The following is a 20,597-nucleotide window of genomic DNA, read 5'->3' on the forward strand; positions in this document are numbered from 1 at the left end:
CTACAGAGGGGAGAGGTGATTATTCATATTAAAATATAAAATAAAATAAAATCTTTAGTGGTAGGATGAAGGCTGAGCTAGAGCAAGGGGAGACTAGAGCCAGGAAAGCCAATTAGAAGGTTACTGTAATAGTCTAAAGAACCGATTAAGGTCTGAATCACCATAGCAGCAGTGGGAAGTAGTGACAAATCCAAGGCAGATTTAGAAGTAGCATTTGGGCCATAGTTATTGATTAGATAGAGGTAGGAGAGACAGGCCAAGGTTGAAATGCAAGACATTAGCTAAGCTAAATACGGGAAGAGAGCAAGCGTGAAGGGGATGATTAGCAGCACATTAAGCTTGCAGTGATTGTAGGATGTCCCACAGGAATGAGTGACAGGTCTGCAGTTCAGGAAGATGTTTGGCCTGAATGTGCAGGTTCAGAAGTCCCTGGTTGGTGGAAGCTAAGTCCTCATAATGGATGGGGTATCCTTGGCAGAACAAACAGTGAGAAGAGTGCCAAGCACAGAACCCTAAAAAAAAAAACCCATGCAGGCAGCTGTCAGAGGAGAAGGATCCAGGAGAGGAGCCTGGAAAGGAGCAGTCAGAGAGGTAGCATGAGAACGGGACGGACTGAGGTGTGCAAGAGAGAAGAGACCTTCAAAGAGGGAATGATCAACAATTCTCCCTAGAGTAGGAGGAGATATAAGATAAGGTTTGGTAATTAGAATATCTGATGAGCAGAGTTTTCTAGAGAGTTAGAAGTCAGCCTGAATGAATTGAGTGAAGATTCTTTTTGAAGTTTGGCTGGGAAGGAAGCAGGTAATGATTGGGAAGAAGGGAGAGGTGAGCAAAGGTACAGGGTTTTTATTTCATTTTTTTTAATGGGTTGGTAGTCTGGAGGATAACAGGTGGCTGTTTGGCTTCTGCTCAAACATCTCTTGTGAGCTTACTACACCACAAGACAACATCTTGAGTTTTTGCACAACACCACAACCAATTCAGCTCAACATGTACTTGTTGAGTGCCTGCTATGTCTAAAGCATCAGGCTTGGCATTTCAGTGCCTAAAAAGATATGCAAGGCACAGTCATGTTTCAGTTTTTCATTTATTGGTCCAAATCTGCCTACTTCCAACCATAGCTCTCTGTTCTCTGGAGCCACACACAATATAAAAAGAATTTCTTCCATATAGCAGCCCTTCAGCTAACTGAAGATGGTTTTAAGCCACCTCTAGGGTTTTCCCACTTGTTTCACTTTTGGAAAATAGTCCAGTCTTTATGTATGCATGCATGTATGTATACATGTATTTTGTTACTAGCTGGCTGTTCTTTGAATATACATAGCCTAGTCCCTTTTAAAATGGGGTACTCAATAAATCACAATTCTCCCCTCCTGATATAACCAGTGTGCAAGCCAGCAGAATTCTCCTTTTTCCAAGACACAGTCCTTCCGTTAATGCCACCCGAGATTGTATGAGTGTTCTGAGAGCCACATTGCTGACTCATGGTGCTTCACAATCCACTCAGATCCGGAGATCTTTTGCACTTGAAATGTTGATAAACTAGGTCTCCCAAATCTTACATTTATACAGTCAACTTTTTAAAGACAATTGCAGGATTTTACATTTCTTCCCTCTAAATACTGTATTTATACATTTGTTTTTTACAAGCCAGTAGAAGAAAGTGCAAGGGCTTAGGAGTCAGATCTATATTCGAATTCTGGTTTTATGTAGCCCAGTGACCTTGATGTGTCATATGATCTCTCTGACTCTCAACTTGCTCATCCGTGAAAATAGGGATAATCCTGTCTACTTTGCAAAGTGGTTCAGAGGCTGAAATGAGGGCAGTATATTAGTACCTAATATAAGTGCTCAATAAATGTTGGTTTTCTTGCCTTCCTTTTCTTCCATTCTCTCAGCTTTGTATCCTTCACGGAAGTATACCTTTTAAGTCATTACTCAAGATTAATAAATCTTTCTCTTAATAAAAAGAAAAAATAAGTTGAGCGTAACAGGAGCCAAGGACTAAAAGAAGATATTTCAGTATCATAGTTAAGCGTATAGTTCTGAAACCAAACTTTCTGTGACTGAATCCCAGCTCCTCTATTTACTAGCTATCTAATTGGAAGCAAGTTCATAAATCATTAGGAGCCTTGGTTTACCTATAAAATGTAAAACGGGCATGATAACAGTACCTGTTTCTCCAGCTATTGGCAAAGATTAATTGAGATGACAGATGGAAAGCACTCCTGCACAGAACCTTGCATATAATAAGCACTCAGTAAATGGTATTATTATTACCACTTAAAAACCTGCAGGTAAACAACGTCCTATGAATCCACACTTCTGTGTATAAGCGTATCATCCACTAATAATACTATATAATATTGTCCCATGTTCCATTAGGTTGTCCACCAGGATCCCATGAGAACCTCTGTCCAATGCTAGGTATGACAAATATGCCTCTAATCTTCCTCCCTAGTCACCTTATCTACCAAAAAGTTAAAGTAGCTATAGGCTCTTGGACATCTATGGCCTCAGGGTCCACTTCTGGGTAATGGGAAGAATAATAATACCGACCTTGGAGGTCTGGAATGAGGATTACATGTTTTAACTCATATGGGAGATAAGGAAATGGAAATAGTGTGGAAGTACTTAAGTGAACCCAGGTTGGCTCCTGTTGATACCAATCTTCTTTTCCTAAGAAAACTAAGCGTATCAGTCTATAGGATTTCCTTTTAAGAGCTGGCATGGTTGCCTAATCCCAGGATGGTACTTGTCCCATCCTCAGTGACTCCTCACAACAAGTCTATGATTGCACCTGGAATTTCCTTTTGTATTCCTGGATATAGTTTATATGGCTCAGAAGACTTGAATCTTATTTAAATTTGAATCTCATTTAAATTTAAATATAAGTCTCATTAAAATTTATCCTTTCATCGTTCACCTTGGGCTCTCATTCCATCTTCAATTTCTTTTTTATCCTGACTATAGAAACATGTATATCTATTGAGGTGGATTTAGAATAGACAGAAATCATGAGGAAGAAAATAAAATCAATTTTAATTCCACTACCAAGATATCACCACTATTAATATTTTTTCTGTGTAACTGTACAGTCTTTTTTTCTGAGCAAATACATTTAAAAATAAATGACCAAGATTTTCTGTATCATAACATCTTCCTTAACCTGCTTTTTATTGGATGCACCAATTTCATCATAGAATATACCACAATTTATGCAATAATTCTTTTTGGACACTTAGGTTATCTCCAGTTATTCAATATTATAAAGAACACTGCACTAAATATTCTTCTGCATTAAATTTTTTCAGTGTTTCTGGTTATTTTCTTAGGGTATAGTTTTAAAAATGAAATTACTGTGATAAATCATTCATGTATATTAAGGTTTTTAACTCACAATGCCAAATAGCTCTCTAGCTATACTCCCCATATTGAATGAGTGTGGTTATTTCCTTGCATCTTTATCCATGCAAGATACCATTTTAAGTTTGCGACAACTTGCTAGGCACAAAGACATCTTAATTTTACCTTAGTTTGCATTTTCTTTAAATATTGGTATGACTGAAACTTTTTCATTTTCATTAACTGTTGAATTCCTTTTTTTTTCTTCTTGCCTTTGTATGTTCTTTACTCATTCCTCTTTTGAGATATTGTCTTTTTCTTATAAGTGTAGAAGAGCTCTTTATATATTAAGGACACTACTCTTTGTATATATATATAAAGTTCTAAAATCTCTCACTTATTTTTTAATTTGTGGTACTGTTTTATCTACACAATTTCAAAAGCTCTAAATAATCAAATATATTAATATTTTTTCTTTATAAGCCATAACCTTTAGTCTTCTGTTCATGAAAGCCTTTACCACCCTAAGGTCAAGAAATGCTTAACACTATTTTTATCTTTTCAATAGATATCACTTCTCTTGTATGGGTCATTTTTCACATTTAACTCTTTAGTCCACCTGAAATGTATTTCATTCTATCTTAGCCAGGTTTGTTTCATTTTTTTTTAAATCAGAGAGGATGATTTTATTTCAAGAAATAGAAACTGTAACTCAAATTGGCTTAAACAGAAAAATATAATTTACTGGCTCACAAGAGTGAAAAATTCGAAGGCTTCAGGCCGGGTTTGGTCAGGTGGCTCACACAATGTGGACAGCACCTGGCTTTTCCCTGTTCATTTCTTTGCTTTAGTCCCTGGTGTCAGGTCTGTTCTCAACAGGCTCTCCCCTCAAGGTCCCAGGTGGTGGCCAAGAACACTCAGACATACATGCTTCTTCATTCAGATCCAGCAGGAAAGTGTCTTCGACCGACCACTCCCAGAAAAAGGGACTTAGGTCACATGCCTATACCTGAGTCAGTCACTGGAGCCAGAGGGATGACATTCAGTGAGGGGCCACATGCCCTTCCCCCTGGAAGTAAAAGTGGAATCAGCTTTCCCAGAACTCCATGGGCCCCCACAGGAAGGACAGGTGGAGCATGTGTGAGGGTATGAATAAGAAAAGGGCTCTATCCTCAAGTATCAAGATCACTGTTTTTAATAGAAAATGACAAATTCTCTCCCATTTGAAAACCGATTTGTTTCACCACTATTAATGTGGAAGATACTAGAGTTAAAATCATGAAAAGACACTGTCCCTTCCCTTTATGTTCAAGCTGCATACGGATCACCTGGCACATCACAGTTCCTACAGGGCTGCTTATACGTGGTTGGAACAGTTTCCTCCATGACTAACTGATCTACAGGTTCTCTGAATTCCCTCTTTAACGTGGGTCCCCTAGACCTAGTAGAAAGAGACCACAGCTCCAACTCACCCCTGAATTTATTCTGGTAAAGTCTCTAGCTCCTAGCCACCTTGTTCTCTGTTTACTTTTCTGGACCATTCCTTATCCTTCTTTTTTTTTTTTCCCACACACTCAGGGTCTTGTTTATTCCACTTTGCAATGTCTTCTTCTGACTTGTGATCCCAGACCCATAGCTTGATCTAAATGCCTTCTCAGAGAAGCCTTCTGTGGGATCAATCAAAGCTATATAAATTGGACCCTGCAGCACCAGGGCTTTATGTGACTTGGCTTCTGTGAGCTAGCAATGGTCACCTCACCCCTTCTTAGAAGGTTTTGACCATGGTTTTCCTTTTTTGTCTCAGTCTTATCTCTAGTATCTGCCACTCTCTTGTTCCTCAATAGCCCTCATCCACTCTCCTCTGCACCCTCCATGGGGCAATACGCTTCTGAATGTGGCCTCCAAACTCTTTTCTGACTCTTTCCTACTCCTTTTGGTGGTCACTGGCAGCACCACCACTTTCAGGACACAAAGTGGACCCCTCTCTGCTGAGGGTAATTGATACTGCCAGAGCTAAGTGAACAAAATTCCTTATTTCCTCTCTTTGAAGACCGACTATAGTAGGATACACCTCCATTTAGTGACTGTTTTGAGAGCCCTTCCCAAAATTACAATGATGTGAAACACACTTATTGAAGATACATTCTGATTTTATAAATATTAAAAATGCGGGGGTGGTGGTGCTGTACCTTAGAATCTAGGAAATGCTATAGTTGAACGATTCTGCTTTTCATTTAGCAATTAACATTAGGTAGTTTGCCCATTCAACAGCACTACCCCTTCTCCATTATTATTCTTTACTATAAACATAAGCAAAAACAAACAAACAAAATTCATTGTCTTCAATACTTTTCCCAGACCCCAGGTGTCTCTGGACATTGGTCCTTCTGGCATCGCTCTCAGAGGTGGGAGCACTTCCTTTAGAAGGAGGCCTTGTTACAGCCCTTCTCCTGCCTTTCATATGTGTCCTTTAGCAAGTGATACGAGCTTCTCAGAACACGTCCTGAGCAACCACATTGGTCTTTCTTAGATGCTCACCTTTTCTTCACTGAAATCACCGCTTTTATAAGAATGTCATTTTACTTCAAGTCATTTTACTCCTCTTGAGCTTTATTTCCTAGTTCCTGGTCAGACAGTCTCAGGTTTGTATTTTCTCTTGTTCATCATCTTCACGTCAGGTTAGAAAGTGCAGAATTGCCTTCTCTGGCTATTGCAAATTCAAGGATTCCCTGGTCACTTACTTTAAGCTGTTTGTCACTTCTACTTTGCCAACACATTCTTCTTAGCTGGTTAGAATTAAGCATAGAATAGTACCTCTTCAATAAGCAATTAGTCTAAATTTAAGTCATGCCAATTTTATTTGATGCTTACTTTCCAGCAGAATGAGATTGTCAGTAAATGTCAGACAGACTGAAGTTTTCCATTACCCCTAGATTGTGCCCTGTGCCAATAATTTTGTCATTTGTATTGGGAAAGCATTATTGATGTTGCCATAACAGGACTACAACGTATGCTAGAACTAGTTGGCAACATGTGGCCAGTGGAGAGAGGGCATGAGCCAAGGCTGGGGTGGGAGGGATACTCTCCAGGACAGGGGCTGTGAATACAGAAGCCAGCCAGGATTAGGGCAGCTGGGCTGTGCAAGGCCTGTTATCTCACGCCAATGTAAAGTTCAGGAGGCTATCTATACCAAGCAGTCCAGCCTTACTCCAGCAGCAGATTATCCATGAAGAGTAAGACACATGTGTTCCATGGTTTCAGGACATCACAGCAGGGTATGGGCAGCAGGATACAACCCTCTGGAGAAGATGGCTGGTCAGAGATAAGCTAACCAAGATATTAGAGTCACAGTAAAGTAAGCAGGGGTTCAGGACACAGTCCCACATCCAATGGGAGATTGGAATACAAGGCAGAATGGGTAGAGATTGAAGGTGTTGAAGTCAAGGTGGAAGACCAGAACTGCGCAAACAGAAGGGTGAGGAGGCATGAAAGGAGGGATCTATGGATGTCTCATGCACACAGATGACCTGCCTGGAAGGAAGCAGGATGGTAAGGCTGATACCCATGATCACTTTTCTTCAGCCGGAACTGGTATTTAAGTATTGGGGAGGCTGGGGAGCTGGCCCTATCTGTGAAGCTCTTCATACACCCAGCAGCTGGCAACCAGACAAAGGCAAGACAACTGGCCAGGTGCCTTACTGTATGCTCCTGTGACAATGTCACTTCTGCTTTTATTTGCACCCAAATATCCTCTACCTGGCGTCAACCCTCAGGTTTGTGGGTTTCCATGTGTCCATGGCTTCTTGACTTTCAAGGTTACTCTTGCTCTGCACTTCATTGTGTGCTTCTGTACAAGTTATATACCTTCATATCACTGTAAAACAACAGCTACCATTACCAATTGCTTAGCAAGTCCCAGGTACCACACTAGCTGATTTATGTATAACTATCTTATTTAATTCCCACAACCCCGTTGAGAGATAGGTATGATTATTCCCCTTTTAAAAAGGAAGAAACTGAAGCTTATATGATTTATGTAATCAGCCCAAGATCATACAGCAGGGACACAAAAGAGTTCAGATTTAAACTTTTGTCTACCCGCCTATCTGTTGCTGTAAATGACTGCATATTTCCATTTATGGGGGCTGGCTAGGTAGCTCAGTTGGTTAGAGCAAGGTGTTGTAACACCAAAGTCAAAGGTTCAGATCCCTGTACCAGCCAGCTGCCCCTAATAAATAAATAAATAAATAAATAAATAAACAAATAATATCCATTTATAATGTGATACGCCCAAACAATTCTCATTGAACTTATCAGCCACTAAATTTTTCATCTGTCTATCTATCTATCTATCTATCTTTCTATCAATTATCCTCTTTTATCTGTAACTCCATTGCATATTGTATTATGTAAGAAGTAGATCATTAACACATATGAATTAATGCAGTTTTAAATGGGATTAGAACTACTGTGCCCTCTTGGTTTGGGTACTTATAAAGTCAAGTAGTAAGAATACTTCAGTTTGCTCTGTAAACATACTACGTTCATGCACATGTACATTACAAGGAAGAGAAAAAGCAAAGTGTTCAATGAATACTGAACAGAGGGGATATACTTTATTTCCAAATAAGGCAGAGTAGGCAAAGGTGTTTATATGGTGAAGTAAATTTGAAAAGTTAAAACAAAGATGAAGGGATACATATAAAACAAATTATTTTCTTTAGAAGTCCAAATCTGAAAATCTTTCTCATGACATTATCTTCATGTTTGTCTAAATCAGAGGTTGTCAAACTACTGTCCGCAGGCCAAATCCAGCCCATACCCTGTTTTTGTAAGGCCTGTGAACTAAAAATGGTTTTTGCATTTTTAACTGGTTAGGAAAAAAATCAAAAGAAGAATGATATTGTATATGAAATTCAAATTTCAGTGTCCATAAATAAAGTTTTATTGAAACACAGCTGTGTTCATTCATTTAGGTATTGTCTATGACTGTTTTCACAGTACAACAGCAGGACTGAGTAATTGGAACAGAGACTGTATGGCCAGAAAAACCTAAAACATTTCCTATCTGGCCTTTTAGAGAAAAAGTTTGCTGACCTCTGGTCTACTTAAATAATACAGGATGTCATGACATTTTTAATATTGTTTAAACTACATCTATTATCCTGGTTTCTAAAATTTCTAATTCTGGACACTTTCTTTTGTTATGTAGATTTTCATGTTTCCAGAACAAAGTCAAAACTTTTCTCCTGATAGCAGCAGCAGAAACAATAACACACTGAGAAGCTGGCGGTTTGTCTAGGAGGTTAGGAGTCTCTTCCTGCCAAAGTCATCTTTCCCTTTGATGGGAAGCTGGGGCTGGGCTCCCTATGAGTGGTTACAGTGTATTACAGAACTGCAGAGGCACCAAAACAGATTTCCCACATCCCATCTAATGATTCAGGGTGGTGTGATGGAGTCAGAAAGACGAGGAAAAGCAAATTGCTTTTTTTGTCATCATGTACGACCTAAATAAAAATAAGAGTGACTCAGATTGACCAGACACAGGCGAATATCACTTATCAACATGTTTTCTGAAGGCACTTAACATTGCAGCAATGTGGTATCATGAGAGCTCAATCAATGCATTAGGTAGAGTAAAAAAAGGGTGGGGGGGTAGTAGAACCACCTTATGTTTCATAACATCAAGTTTGGTTTGCAGTAAACTTTCAGGAAATGTGTCATTTATTTACTTTTTGAGAACCAGACATAAATTCTACTGTCTTTCTGTATGTCTTTCTCTGTGTGTATCTTTGCCTCTCTCTCCATCTTAACTGATCATTTACTGTTTCAAGTTTACCGATCATTTACTATATGTGAGGCACAGGGAAACCCCTGGAGATACAAAAAGAAATAAAATAATGCCAACTGTCAAGGAGTTTAAGGCTCATGAGAGAAACAAGTTACAAGGATCTTCCTCAACCTTTTGGTAATGCTGATCCTCACTACAGTCTTCTCTTGGTTTCTTTTGGCCCCACAGTCTCCTGGTTTTATTTCTCTGGTTTCTGATTCTCAGTCTCCGTTACCAGCTTTTTTTTCTATCCAATCTCTAAATGATCAGAGTTTAGTCTTGGGCCCACTTTCCTTTTGATTCCATCTACCCTCCCTAGGCAATCTTCTTCCAAATATATAAATCCAGTTTCAGCAGCTCTTCTGAACTTCAGGCCCATATCTACAAGTCTACAGGGGACATCTCCACTTAGAACTTTTGATCTTACCCTGCAATTCTGTCACTGTCCCAGGATTCTCCATTGAGGTAACTGACACCTCCGCTCATGCATTTTGGAAAAACTCTCAAGTCAACCACGACACCATCTCTCTCTCCATAACCTGCCATTTCCAATCAATCATCAAATTCTTTAAGATAACTCTTGACTGTGATTATTTTTCTCCTTGTGCACGCCACCCAATGATCCAGGCAACCATCATCTCTCACACGAATCACTGAAATATACACGCAAGCTGCATCCCCATATCTGCTCTATTCTATCTTCCCACAGATAATGTTTTTGAGGCCAAAAAAGGTAAGTAGTATTTTAAAAAGCAACACAATACTAGCAAAACACACATGTTGTTCTTCATCTTAATTTTTCAACTTAGTTACGTGCGGTGAAGGTCTTTTCACATCAGTACATCTAGAATTGCCTCACAAATTTTAACAGCTGCCTACCTTCCAGTTGTATAACTCTACCATAATTTATGTAATCACTTCTCTATTGATGCCTGTTTTCAGTCTTTAACTACTACAAATAATGCTTCAGTGAAGGTCCAAGAAGAGCCATCCTTGCATATATGTGTGAGTATATCTATTGGATAAATATATAGAAGTAGAATTGCTAGGTCAAAGGCTTTGTACAGTGAAAAATTTGATAAATACTGCCAGGTTGCCCTTCACAGAGGTTGTACCAACTTTCACTCCTGCTGACAGTGTAAGAAAATGCCTGCTTCCCAGTCTGGCCAGCCAAGTACGTTATGAAACTTTTTTGATTTCTGTCAACTTGATATGTAAAAAATATTTCTCACTGCAACTGCAATGTGCCTGTCTCCTGTTAGGAGAAAGGGTGAGCATTTTTACATATTTTAAAGATCCTTTGTATTTCCTTGATTGCAATTTATTTGTCCTACCCTTTGCCCAGTTTTCCAGAGTTTTTGATCTTTTTCTTATTGGTTTGTAGGAGCATTTTGATTTCATCTTAAATAATCTAATTTTCTGGTTCCATCGGATGTCCTGGCATTTTTAAAAAGTCACGATTTAGTCAGTTTTTTGTTCTAATAATAAGTAATCATCATGGGCTAACTCCATTATAGAGGAGCCCACGTGTAAAGTTTATGGATTGATTTGTAGAAGTCCTGACTTCCTGAATATAGGTTGCTAAGACTGCCTTACCTATACTACTTCATTTCATTTGCCTGCTAGTCCTGTGAGGCACATGTCTTAGACTATTTTGTGTTGCTATAACAGAATACCTGAGATGGGTATTTCATAAAGAAAAAGGTTTATTTGGCTCATGATTCTGGGGCAGCTACATCTGGCAGGGCCTCGGGCTGCTTCCATTCATGGCAGAAAACCAAAGGTGAACTGTCATGTGAGAGAGATCACATGGCGAGAGAGGAAGCAAGAGAGAGGGACTGAGGAAGCTAGACTTTTTAACAACCTGCTCTTCCCGGAACACTCACTCCCCAGATAGGTCATGATCCAAACACCTCCAACTAGACCCCACCTCCCAACACTGCCACATAGGGAATCAAATTCAACATGAATTTTGGAATAAATATCCAAACTATAGCAGCCTGTAGTATTATTAACCACAGAGCAAAGCTCAGAGAATGTGAATGTCCAAGGCCACACGGCTAGTAACTCTTCCACTTCTGAAACCTTAAAAGCCTGGTAATCCATTGCCACTGGCGATTCCTCAAAAACACCAGACTCCGATCCTTAATGCCTCTAATGTCTAGTAATCTGCTGCTCTTGTGTTTTTCCTTCTACAAATATCCAACAAACCTTTCTAAGTGCCTACTATGTGCCAAAAATCCTCATAGAGTTTACGTTTTGGAGTGGTTCTCAACCGTAGGCAATAAAAACAAATAGTAATAAAGTTTCAGTAATAAAGTTCTACTACTATGAAAAAATCCACAGGATGATTGGAAAGGTGGACAGACAAGGATACTTCAAGTGGAGTGGTCAGAAAGGGCCTTTTTTTTTTTGAAACTGGCTTGTTACGGGGACCCAAATGCTTGACCTTTGTGTTGTCTGCACCACACTCTACCAACTGAGCTAACTGGCCAGCCAGGAAGAACCTCTTTGAGGAGGTGACAATTAAAGAGCAAAATGACAAAAAGAATATTCCAGGAAAAAGAAGTATCTGGGATAAGACCTTTAAAACAAGAGCAAATTCAAAATGTTTGAGGAACAGCAAAAAGGCTGGTGTGACTGGAGTCAGGTCGACTGGTGGGAGATGATGTTGAAGAGGTGGTTTGGGAAGCCACATAGAGCTCTGCAGGCCAGGAATGGAGACTGGACCTTACTCCAAGTGCAATCAGGAAGATACGAACGGATTCTAAGAAGAGAAGATGTATGATCTGATTTATGATTTATGCCACTTTAGCTGTGCTGTGGAGAAAGGGACAAGAACAGGAACAGGAAAACAATTTAGAAAGCTATTACAGGAGCACAGAAGAGAGATGATGGTGGTTTGTATTAGGGTGGTAGCAGTGGAGATAGAAAGAGACAGATTTTGGAAAGGTTTCTGAGGTAGAGTTGACCTGAATTCCTCATGGATTTGGATGTGAAAACAGGAAAAGAGAAGAATCAAGAATGTCTACATGCTTTTTGGCTTGAGCAACTACCGAATGGTCATGCCATTTAATTTGAAGAAGACTAAAACAATCATGAATTCTGTATTACTGTAGTGTTTCATTCTTTTCCTATACAGCTTTAACTTCGCAGACCATGAATTTAACTACTCTCTTCCCAGCACCTTTATTTTCCTTCCTTACTTGCCCTTGAGTCCTTCTTATCTAAAAGAACTTCCTCTGTCTGCTTCCTCTACTCCCATCCACTCCTCAACCCACTGCAACCTGGTTACTCTCCCCATTTTACCAATAAACTCCCTCTTGCCGAACACACCAATGACCTCCTTGTTGCTAAACCCAGGGACTTTTCAGTCCTCACTTTTCTTGACCACTCTCTAGCATTTAATACTGTTGATATTTCCTCCCCTGGCTTCTCTGCAACTACTTGTTCCTGGTCCTCCTACCTCTCTGTACCTCTCTATTCTTCCCCTTATTCTTATCTTTCTTTCCTTATTTTTTAAATATTGCTCTTTTCATAGGGCTCCATAGTAGGTCTTTTTTTTCTATACCTTCTCTCTAGGGGATTTCATCTACTTCCATGAACTATCACTTATTCTGATGACTCCAGCACAGATCTCCCTGCTGAGTTCTAGACACCCCCTGTTCAATTATGTAGTAGACAGCTTCACAGAGATGTCCCATGGACCCGTCAAACTCAACATGTTTAAAATTAAACTCATTTCCTTCCCTCTACAACCTCCTTGTCCTTCTGAGGTCCCCACCTTGGTAAGTGATACCACCATGCTCCCATTTACCTAAGCCATAAATCTCCTCCCATTCTTTAATCCTGCAGAAATAATCAGTAATCAAATTCAGTTGGTTTTACATCCTTAATATATTTTGAATCCTTCTCTTCTCTCCATTTCCATTCTGGTTGCCTTAGTTTAGACATCCATCATTTCTTTCCTATAATGCTAAAACAACCTCCTAACTAGTCTCCCTGCTGACAGTGTTACTTACATAATAAATTCTCCAAACTGGAGTGATCTTTCTAAAATGGACATTTGAACACTTCACTATGTTCCTTAAAATCCATCAATGGCTGTCCATTGGCCTTAAGATAAGTTCAAACTTCTTAGGAAGACACATGAGACCTTTCACAATACCAGACAATGCTAACCTTTCTGGATGTTTCCTTCAGGGCTTTCACCATGCATTCACACAATGTGTTTACTGAGAACCTACTACGGTACTTGCTGGGCACTGTTCTTCACCCTCAACTCATTGGGAACATATTTTTACTTCGAGGTCTTTACACATAGTCCTTTGTTTGCCTGGAATACCTTTCCCTTTAACTTGCCCACTTGTATGGCTTATTTCTAATTATCCTTCAAAACTCCTCTCAAGATTCATCTTCTGTGGTTGGAGACCCTGGCTACACCCAGTCAGGCAGGTTTAGGTACCCTTCCTGTGAGCTCCCCTGAAGATATCTTCTTCCTGTTGTATGATCAACTGTGGACTCATCCGTCTCCTCATACTATAAGTTCCTTCAGAGGAGAGATTGTGTCTTTTTCATGTTTGTATTCCCAGTGCCTACCACAGTACCTGACACGGAACAGGCACTCAACAATGAATAGATAAAGTGGCAGAGTTGGGTTTCAATGCCAGGTCTTTTCTCTCTGGTATAAATCTCACATTTCTTCACACTATTTCTTAGTATCTTGAATCTGAAAAATTCTAAAATCTGACCTAGGTATATTTTTGCCTATCACCAATTAAAATACAGGTAAACAGGTTATTAGCTCCATGAGGAGTCAGTTGATCATTTCTTGTATAGCCCTTCCTCCATCCTTCTAACACTTTGCTCATCAAAGTACTTTGGGTTAACTACACCTAAAATGACTGAAATGTTGAATGAATGAGTTATTCAATTATATGCAGTAAACTGGTGGCATTTTACCACCTCCCTAAATAAATAAAAAATAAAATTACTGAAAGACCTTTCTCTACACTTTTACATCCATTTGCACCTCTTATGTCATTGCTTCCCCCACATCGTCAAAGCAAGGAGAGAGTAAGTACATTGGGAGCAAGGTAGATTTTACATGTCTGGCGACTGACACTAAAAACTGATGCATCAACCGCAAATCATCTCCCCTTATCATTTCCTCCAAGGGCTCAATGGAGAGGTATTAAAGGTTCAGTGCTAAAATTTAACATTGCAAAATTCAGCTAAAATTGAAATTTTGTGTAGTGAGTTCAGTCTAACCACAGAATTTTGTAAATGAAGGAATCTTAGAGATCCATCAGTCAAGCACTTTCATTTAATCTTCCATGAGGAAACTGACATGAGAAGACCTATAATGATTCACCCAAGGTCATCCAGTCTATAAGAGAAGTGGGAGCACATTTCCTGATGCTCAGTGGCTGATCTTTCTCTAATTCCATATACATCCTTTTCAAAGGGCTTTATGTTCCATCTAAACAGATTATCTACATCAGAACAAATCTAACTACACAGTGCTTATGTTAACAATATTGCTTTTGTGATATTCTTGCTATAAAGAGGAAGGAACTGGGGGGGAAAAGGCAAGGTTGACTTGTCCAGGGACATAGGGGAATTGGTAAAACAGACAATTAGTGCACAGAGTGATGGGGTTTCCTACTTGTAGTGTAGCCTTGTAATCACACTCTGTTCTCTGAGTGCCGCAGTGTTAACCCAAGCTTATTTGTCTTTCCTGGGCCTGGATTCCATTACATTCTATGCCTTATTTAGTCTAAATGGTTTCCCCAGCTTCAATGTGTATTTTTTGTGCTTTCTTTTAGAAATATCATACTTAAATGTATTCTCTACTTGAGTTTGTTTTAGTTTCAATGAGGAGGAATGAAGATTCTGGGTAAAAGAAATAAAGATGATGAGTTTTTCTAGGCTTTACATTTCAAGAATGGTTTTCTCAAATGGCAACTGGCAGTCTACTTTATTCCTCCAATGATGACGTTTTCCATGGGAATTAGAATTTAATTGGGATAATTTGTTTTCAACGGAAAGCAAAGATTTCTTTCCAGGAGGATCATTTCGATAATGTTTTACCAGCTAGTGCTACGAGACCAAATATAAACCGGTTCTGAGAAACAGGAAGTGAACCTGGCTGGTCTAGTCTGAGTGTCCCTGGCAGTGACGCAAATACAGAATCAAATTAGGAAAACAAGATATGTGGGTGTTAGGCAATCAATAATAATCCAGGATGCTACAACATAAGCAAGAATGCCTTTAACCAAATGGCATTCATTTTAATAACACCCTGAGCAGTTTGATGTTCGTGTAACACGTCGGTGATTAGAGCGCAGGATGAGCTTGAGTTCCCTAGCAACAGCATGTGCTTTTGAGACAGTCATTAGCCTTTCAGTTAATCCCGTCAACCCCTTACCTCTAAATGTATAACTGACATTAAAAAATGATATTTTAAAAAGGGCTTCGAAATTTCTAAGAGTGAAGGGGAAAGGAATAATAATAATAAAAAAGTTCTTCTGAGAACTGCACTCTGGTAAAAGAAGTCATGTTGCTCTGTGCCCAGCCTGTCCCTACGTTCCACTGCTCTCAGTTCTCGGTTTCTGAATCCCCTAAGGGTAAAGGGCGACGGAGGTGAAACTGTTCAGAGGGGAAGGCAGTCTCCTCATCCAACATGAAGCACTATTGCAACGTCTCTCACAGGTGGGGTGGGCGGTTTGTGTGGAGGGGAGGCTGATAGCCGGGTCGGGAGGGTGGGAATATAACACAAGTTTTCTTTCTCCCTGGTGGAAGGAGCTTGGGGAAGGAGAGTGGTGAGAGGAACGAAGCTTTTTTTCCCTATTGATTGTTTAATTGCACCAAAGGCTATCCGTCCAAGGCCACTGGCCAAGAGCATTATCTTCGTGGCTAAAGTGAGGTTGGGCAGATTTCCCATCCCCTTCCCTAGTTTTAAACAAGACAACCCTGAAAGCGCAGCAAGGCTGTCGGCATCTGGCGTCTGTTGGCTTTTGCTATTCGGCTGTACCCTAAAGCGCCAGGGCTGATGGGATGATGTTTCTTAAACCCTGAATCATTGCCTCCAGCCTGTCTTGGGTTCGGGATGCACAACTCCACCCTCTGTGCAGCCTGGGTCAACTGCGGGGTGTTATTCCATTAGTAATGACTGCTGCGTTGGGCTGGTGGTTCTTATTATGTCCCGGGTCCCTTTCAGCTGGACACTGGCTCCTTCAGTTGGACTGGGGTGACTCCCAATGCTCCCCACCGCCCACCTACCCCCCTGCGCGCTCCCTTCCCAAGGCGACCACCTGCGCCACCCCACTTACCATCTGCCCCGCGGGGAGGGCCCCCCGGGGTAGCGGAGCCCTCCCTGCTCCCGGGCGGCTCTGGGGGAGCTCGGTGTTTGCCTCCAGCCCTTCGCTACCGGAGGATCAGGTTCCTCCCCTCCTCCCCCTCGAGCTCCGGCCGCCGCCGCCGCCGCCGCCGCCTTCTTGCATGACACAGCAGAACCGCAGCTGCTGCAGCAAGTCCAAACCATCCGCCCAGGAAGCGCCGCAACCGGGACGCGGGAGGGGCGGAGGGGGCGAGGCAGGGGCCACAGCCCGGGGGGGATGCTTGGCCCCACTTTGCACCAACCACACACTCCTTTCCCAGCCCCGGGGCATGCGAACCAGATGAGGCTCCAGCTGACCAGGCCAAGCCGAGGAGGAATGCTGGGGCTTGGCTGCAGAAGGGATGGGACCAGAGAGAAGGGTGTGAAGGAGAACCCCAGTAAGGGGCGGCACGTTTCAGGTAAAGAAGGTAAGAAAAAAGAGGCCCAGAAGTCAAGGGCCAGACTGTGAAGGAGATTAAAGGAGGTCAAAGAGAGGTGAGGAGGTAGAGTTGCTGAGAAGAGACACTGAGCTAGGAAAGGGGTGGGGGCGGGGAGGGAGGATTTGGGGAGGCCCGAGCTAAGCATCCAGGCAGAGAAGGGGCTGAGCTGGGAGGCAAGGGCGAAAAGGGGAAGGGGCAGGAGACAGGCAGGTAAACCTTGGGGGACGTATTACAGAATGAGAAGGAATGTAGTGGAGCCCATTCATCATGGCTGATGAGGCAAACTGATGAGGTGGATGGAGAGATATTTAAGGCGAAGGCAAGAGAAGTAATGATCTCCCATCCCACTCGTCAGTTTCCTGCGAAGTGTTTTTTTTTTTTTTTCGTAATTCCGCCAATCCAAACAGTTTTCTTTATAAAATAGAAAAGCATCAACTAAAACACAGAAATAGCCATCCAGCTTAGAGTTCAGGATAAAATCGCCATGGTCCCTAAAAACTTGAAGGCAGAGATTTAGGTACGAACCCCTAGAAGGGTTGTGAGTAATACCGACAGCACGCAAAACTCTTACAGTTTCCACTCGTCACTGGACTTGAGTCAGTCTGGCCAAGTGTTTGTTAAATGTTGAGTTAAATGCTAGAAGTGATGACAAAATTAGTGGTTCAAAAGATCATTAACATGCACGTGCTTTTCGCTTTCTCTCTCTGTACATACATACGTATACGTATCTATAGTTTCTAGTGCCTGGCGTGTACAGTGTGATTAAGGTATAAATATGTTTTTCTCATTATTTTATTTCCCACCAAACGCGCTCCACACAGTTTACAGCAGACCGGCTTCTTGTCACCATTTGAAAGAATGTGGTCAGAAAGGTAATGCAAAAACTGCCACTTTGGTTTTGTCTGTACCTTCCAGGTCATATCTTCGTACCTCACTTCCTGACACAAACAAGTTTTTACTGTTGTCAGCAACAAAGCCCTAATATAGCTGCGGAAGAGAAAAACTGCATTGCATTTTGCCTCCTGCAAGCATCATCAACACAGTTACGGAGGAATGTAATTCCAGAAAGCCTGAACGCTGGTGGTGATGGTAATTATGTATCAACAGACTGATTCTATTTCTGTTATTGTTTTTTTGTCATTTCTCTTCTACCGGCCATCGGACTGAACTCGCAGAGGGATAAATCCGGTTTTTCTTTTCGACTTTGCAAAACTGAGTCAGGCCTGATAGAAAACTCATGGCTCTTAGGGGAAATAAAGTAGGAGCCACGAAATGTCATTTTAACAGAGCGTGGGTTTGGTGACTGTAGGAAAGGATCTGAGGACGCTCCTTCTGCTCGGCTTCCTATGTAGGAGCACAGGCTCCACGCAGGCACAGACGCCACAGCTCCCGGGTGCCGTGGCTCCCTGATCGGGGATTCTGCAGCGCCAGAAGCCCCTTCGGGATGCTGCGAGGGGCTCCCGGTGGGCGGTGGTACGAACGCTGCGGCCGCCGCCGCCGCCAGTCCTGCTGCTGTTGTTGCTGCTGCAGTCACGTGGGAGCCCCTTTAAGTTTCCATAGAGAGGCCTCTCCGGTGTCACATGATGGACATGATATAATGAAACAACATTGTGGAGAGGAAAGCATTAGGGGAGCCCACGGCTACGAAAACAAGTGAGTGAGAAGAGGTGGGAGGAAGAGAAACTACGCCACCTCTCCTGCAGCCGAGCGCACGCAGCAGCCTGGCGTGACAAGTGGGTGACGCCGGGGGGCAGGGAGCCGGGGGACCCCGCCGCCGCCCCCCGCGCGAAGAACAACTTCCAGCCGGCGGCCCCGGCCAGCACTGCACCTGTCCCCGGAGTCTGCGTCGCTCCTCGTCGTCAGCCCAGGGAGGCTCTCGGAGAGTGTGTTGTACAGATCGACACGCGCATCATTTGTCCCCTCACCTCCCGCTCGGGAGGCAGGGACAGAGAAGGATTTGAGCGGCGTGTGTTCGGGGCACAGGTAAGTTCTGGGGGGGTGGAGAAAGCCGGTCCGGCAGCACTTGGGGATGGGAATGTTCTTGTCTTTTTCCATCTCCGGGAGTGAGAAAAGGCGCCCCCGGCGAGGCGGCTTTGGTTGTCAACTGGAAACGTTTCCCCCGTGGCCTCGGTTATTCCCCCTTCCGCACGCCCTTCGCTCCCACCCCAGGACGCCCTGGGGGCCCTCGCCGCCCCCCGGGAGAGGTCTGCCGTTCCCGGCCGGGATGCTTGGGAGGCGAGCGAGGGAAGGTAGGACTGTGGCGTGAAGCGGGAATGTCGAAGCCATTTCGCCATGTTTGTGTTGCTCAGAGCACTTTTTTCCTCTTTGCGGTGGCTTGATGCCACATGGCTCCTCCGGAGCTGCTGCCGGGCTGAGCGCGAGGGTTTTTTTTCAATGTCCGCATTCCAGCTAATGTTGCGCAGATAAAATTCAAACTTGAGGTAAACAGAAGAGGAGGAGGAGGAGGAGGAGGAGGAGGGAAGGGATGCGGGGGGGGGACTGTTTCCATTTCGAGATCCCACCTCTTCACTCCGCTGAGCCCAACATCCCGAACCTGGAGACAACTCTCTCCTTTCTCCCACGTCCCCCACCTTCGCTGTCAACAAGAAATGGGCGGGGGGGTGGGGGGTCATGCTTATTAGAAAGGACGCGGTGTCTCGGTTCTCCAAGGGGAGCAGCAACTCCCTGGAACTCGGGCCTCGGGTTCCGTCCCTCTCCTCGCCGGGAGGGACGCAGGATGCCTCGATTTGCTCTGGAGATGGGGGACGGCAGGGCACAGCGCTCCCGGGTGGGGCGAGGGGTGCCTGTCCCCTCTGACTCCCTCTGACTTTGGGAGACCAGACAGTGCGGGCGCAGGTTTGCCGAAGGCGGGGTGGGTGGGGCTCCAGATTTGCAGAAGGCAGGTGACCCAGCCAGCAGGTGTGCGGGGTGGGCATTTCTGTTTGGTAAGTCTGTTGCATTTGGTAGGACGACGTGGGAAGTCTTAAAGTGAGCGCGTGGGGAGAGCTGCGTCTTCTCTGTTTTGCTTTTGGGTCTTTTTTCTTTTTTTTTTTTTGCAAATTGGGGAGAAAAATGAAGACCCCCCCCCAACCCCCGTTTTAAATGTCTGTCTCAGCTCGCAGCTAGGCTGCTGCTGGGTGAGTGGCAGAGGATGAGCTTCGTCACGGGAGAACTGAGGCTCCTGACAGCTTGTAGCCATCTCCCGCCTACCCCGCCCCGGGCGGAAGGTGTGGGTTGGGTGGTCCGAGAAGGGTGACGTCCGCGGCGGGGTGGGGACAAGCTCGGGATCCCTCAGAGCGCGAGGGCTCGCAGCCCCGGTCGCCGGGGAGTGCCGCGGCAGGGAGGTGGCGGCCACGTGAGGGGTCTACGGAAGCGCCGGGGGCCAAGTGCGTAGCCGAGTCGTGACGGGGGTGACACGCAGCAGCCGCGCGCGGCGGGCCAGGCGGCTGGCTGGATTCGGGCTCCGCATTCGGGTGGGTGCGCACTCGCCGGCCGTCTCCCGGGAGACCGTTTCCGGGCGCGGGCGCGGGCGGGGCCGGGCCGGTAAACAGGGTGGCGCCCGCTGCCCTCCCGCCCCCGGCTGGCCGGGGCGCGCGGCCGG

At 43.6% G+C, this 20,597-nt stretch overlaps 1 protein-coding gene and 1 long non-coding RNA gene across 2 annotated transcripts in view; one reads left to right on the forward strand and one right to left on the reverse strand.

Moving 5' to 3' along the window:
• Positions 1-16,693, reverse strand: part of MKLN1 (muskelin 1) — a 335,447-nt gene extending 318,754 nt beyond the window's left edge. The window contains exon 1 of the mRNA XM_063099596.1: positions 16,510-16,693. Coding sequence (XP_062955666.1) covers positions 16,510-16,512 — 3 coding nt within the window. The 5' untranslated portion in view covers positions 16,513-16,693. The remainder of the gene's footprint in view (positions 1-16,509) is intronic.
• Positions 16,694-18,246: 1,553 nt separating this feature from the next.
• Positions 18,247-20,597, forward strand: part of LOC134380075 (uncharacterized) — a 73,783-nt gene continuing 71,432 nt past the window's right edge. Inside the window, exon 1 of the long non-coding RNA XR_010023850.1 lies at positions 18,247-18,979. This is a non-coding gene — a long non-coding RNA (uncharacterized LOC134380075). The remainder of the gene's footprint in view (positions 18,980-20,597) is intronic.

This window comes from Cynocephalus volans, chromosome 6 (assembly GCF_027409185.1).
Source record: "Cynocephalus volans isolate mCynVol1 chromosome 6, mCynVol1.pri, whole genome shotgun sequence".
Classification (NCBI taxonomy): Eukaryota; Metazoa; Chordata; class Mammalia; order Dermoptera; family Cynocephalidae; genus Cynocephalus; species Cynocephalus volans.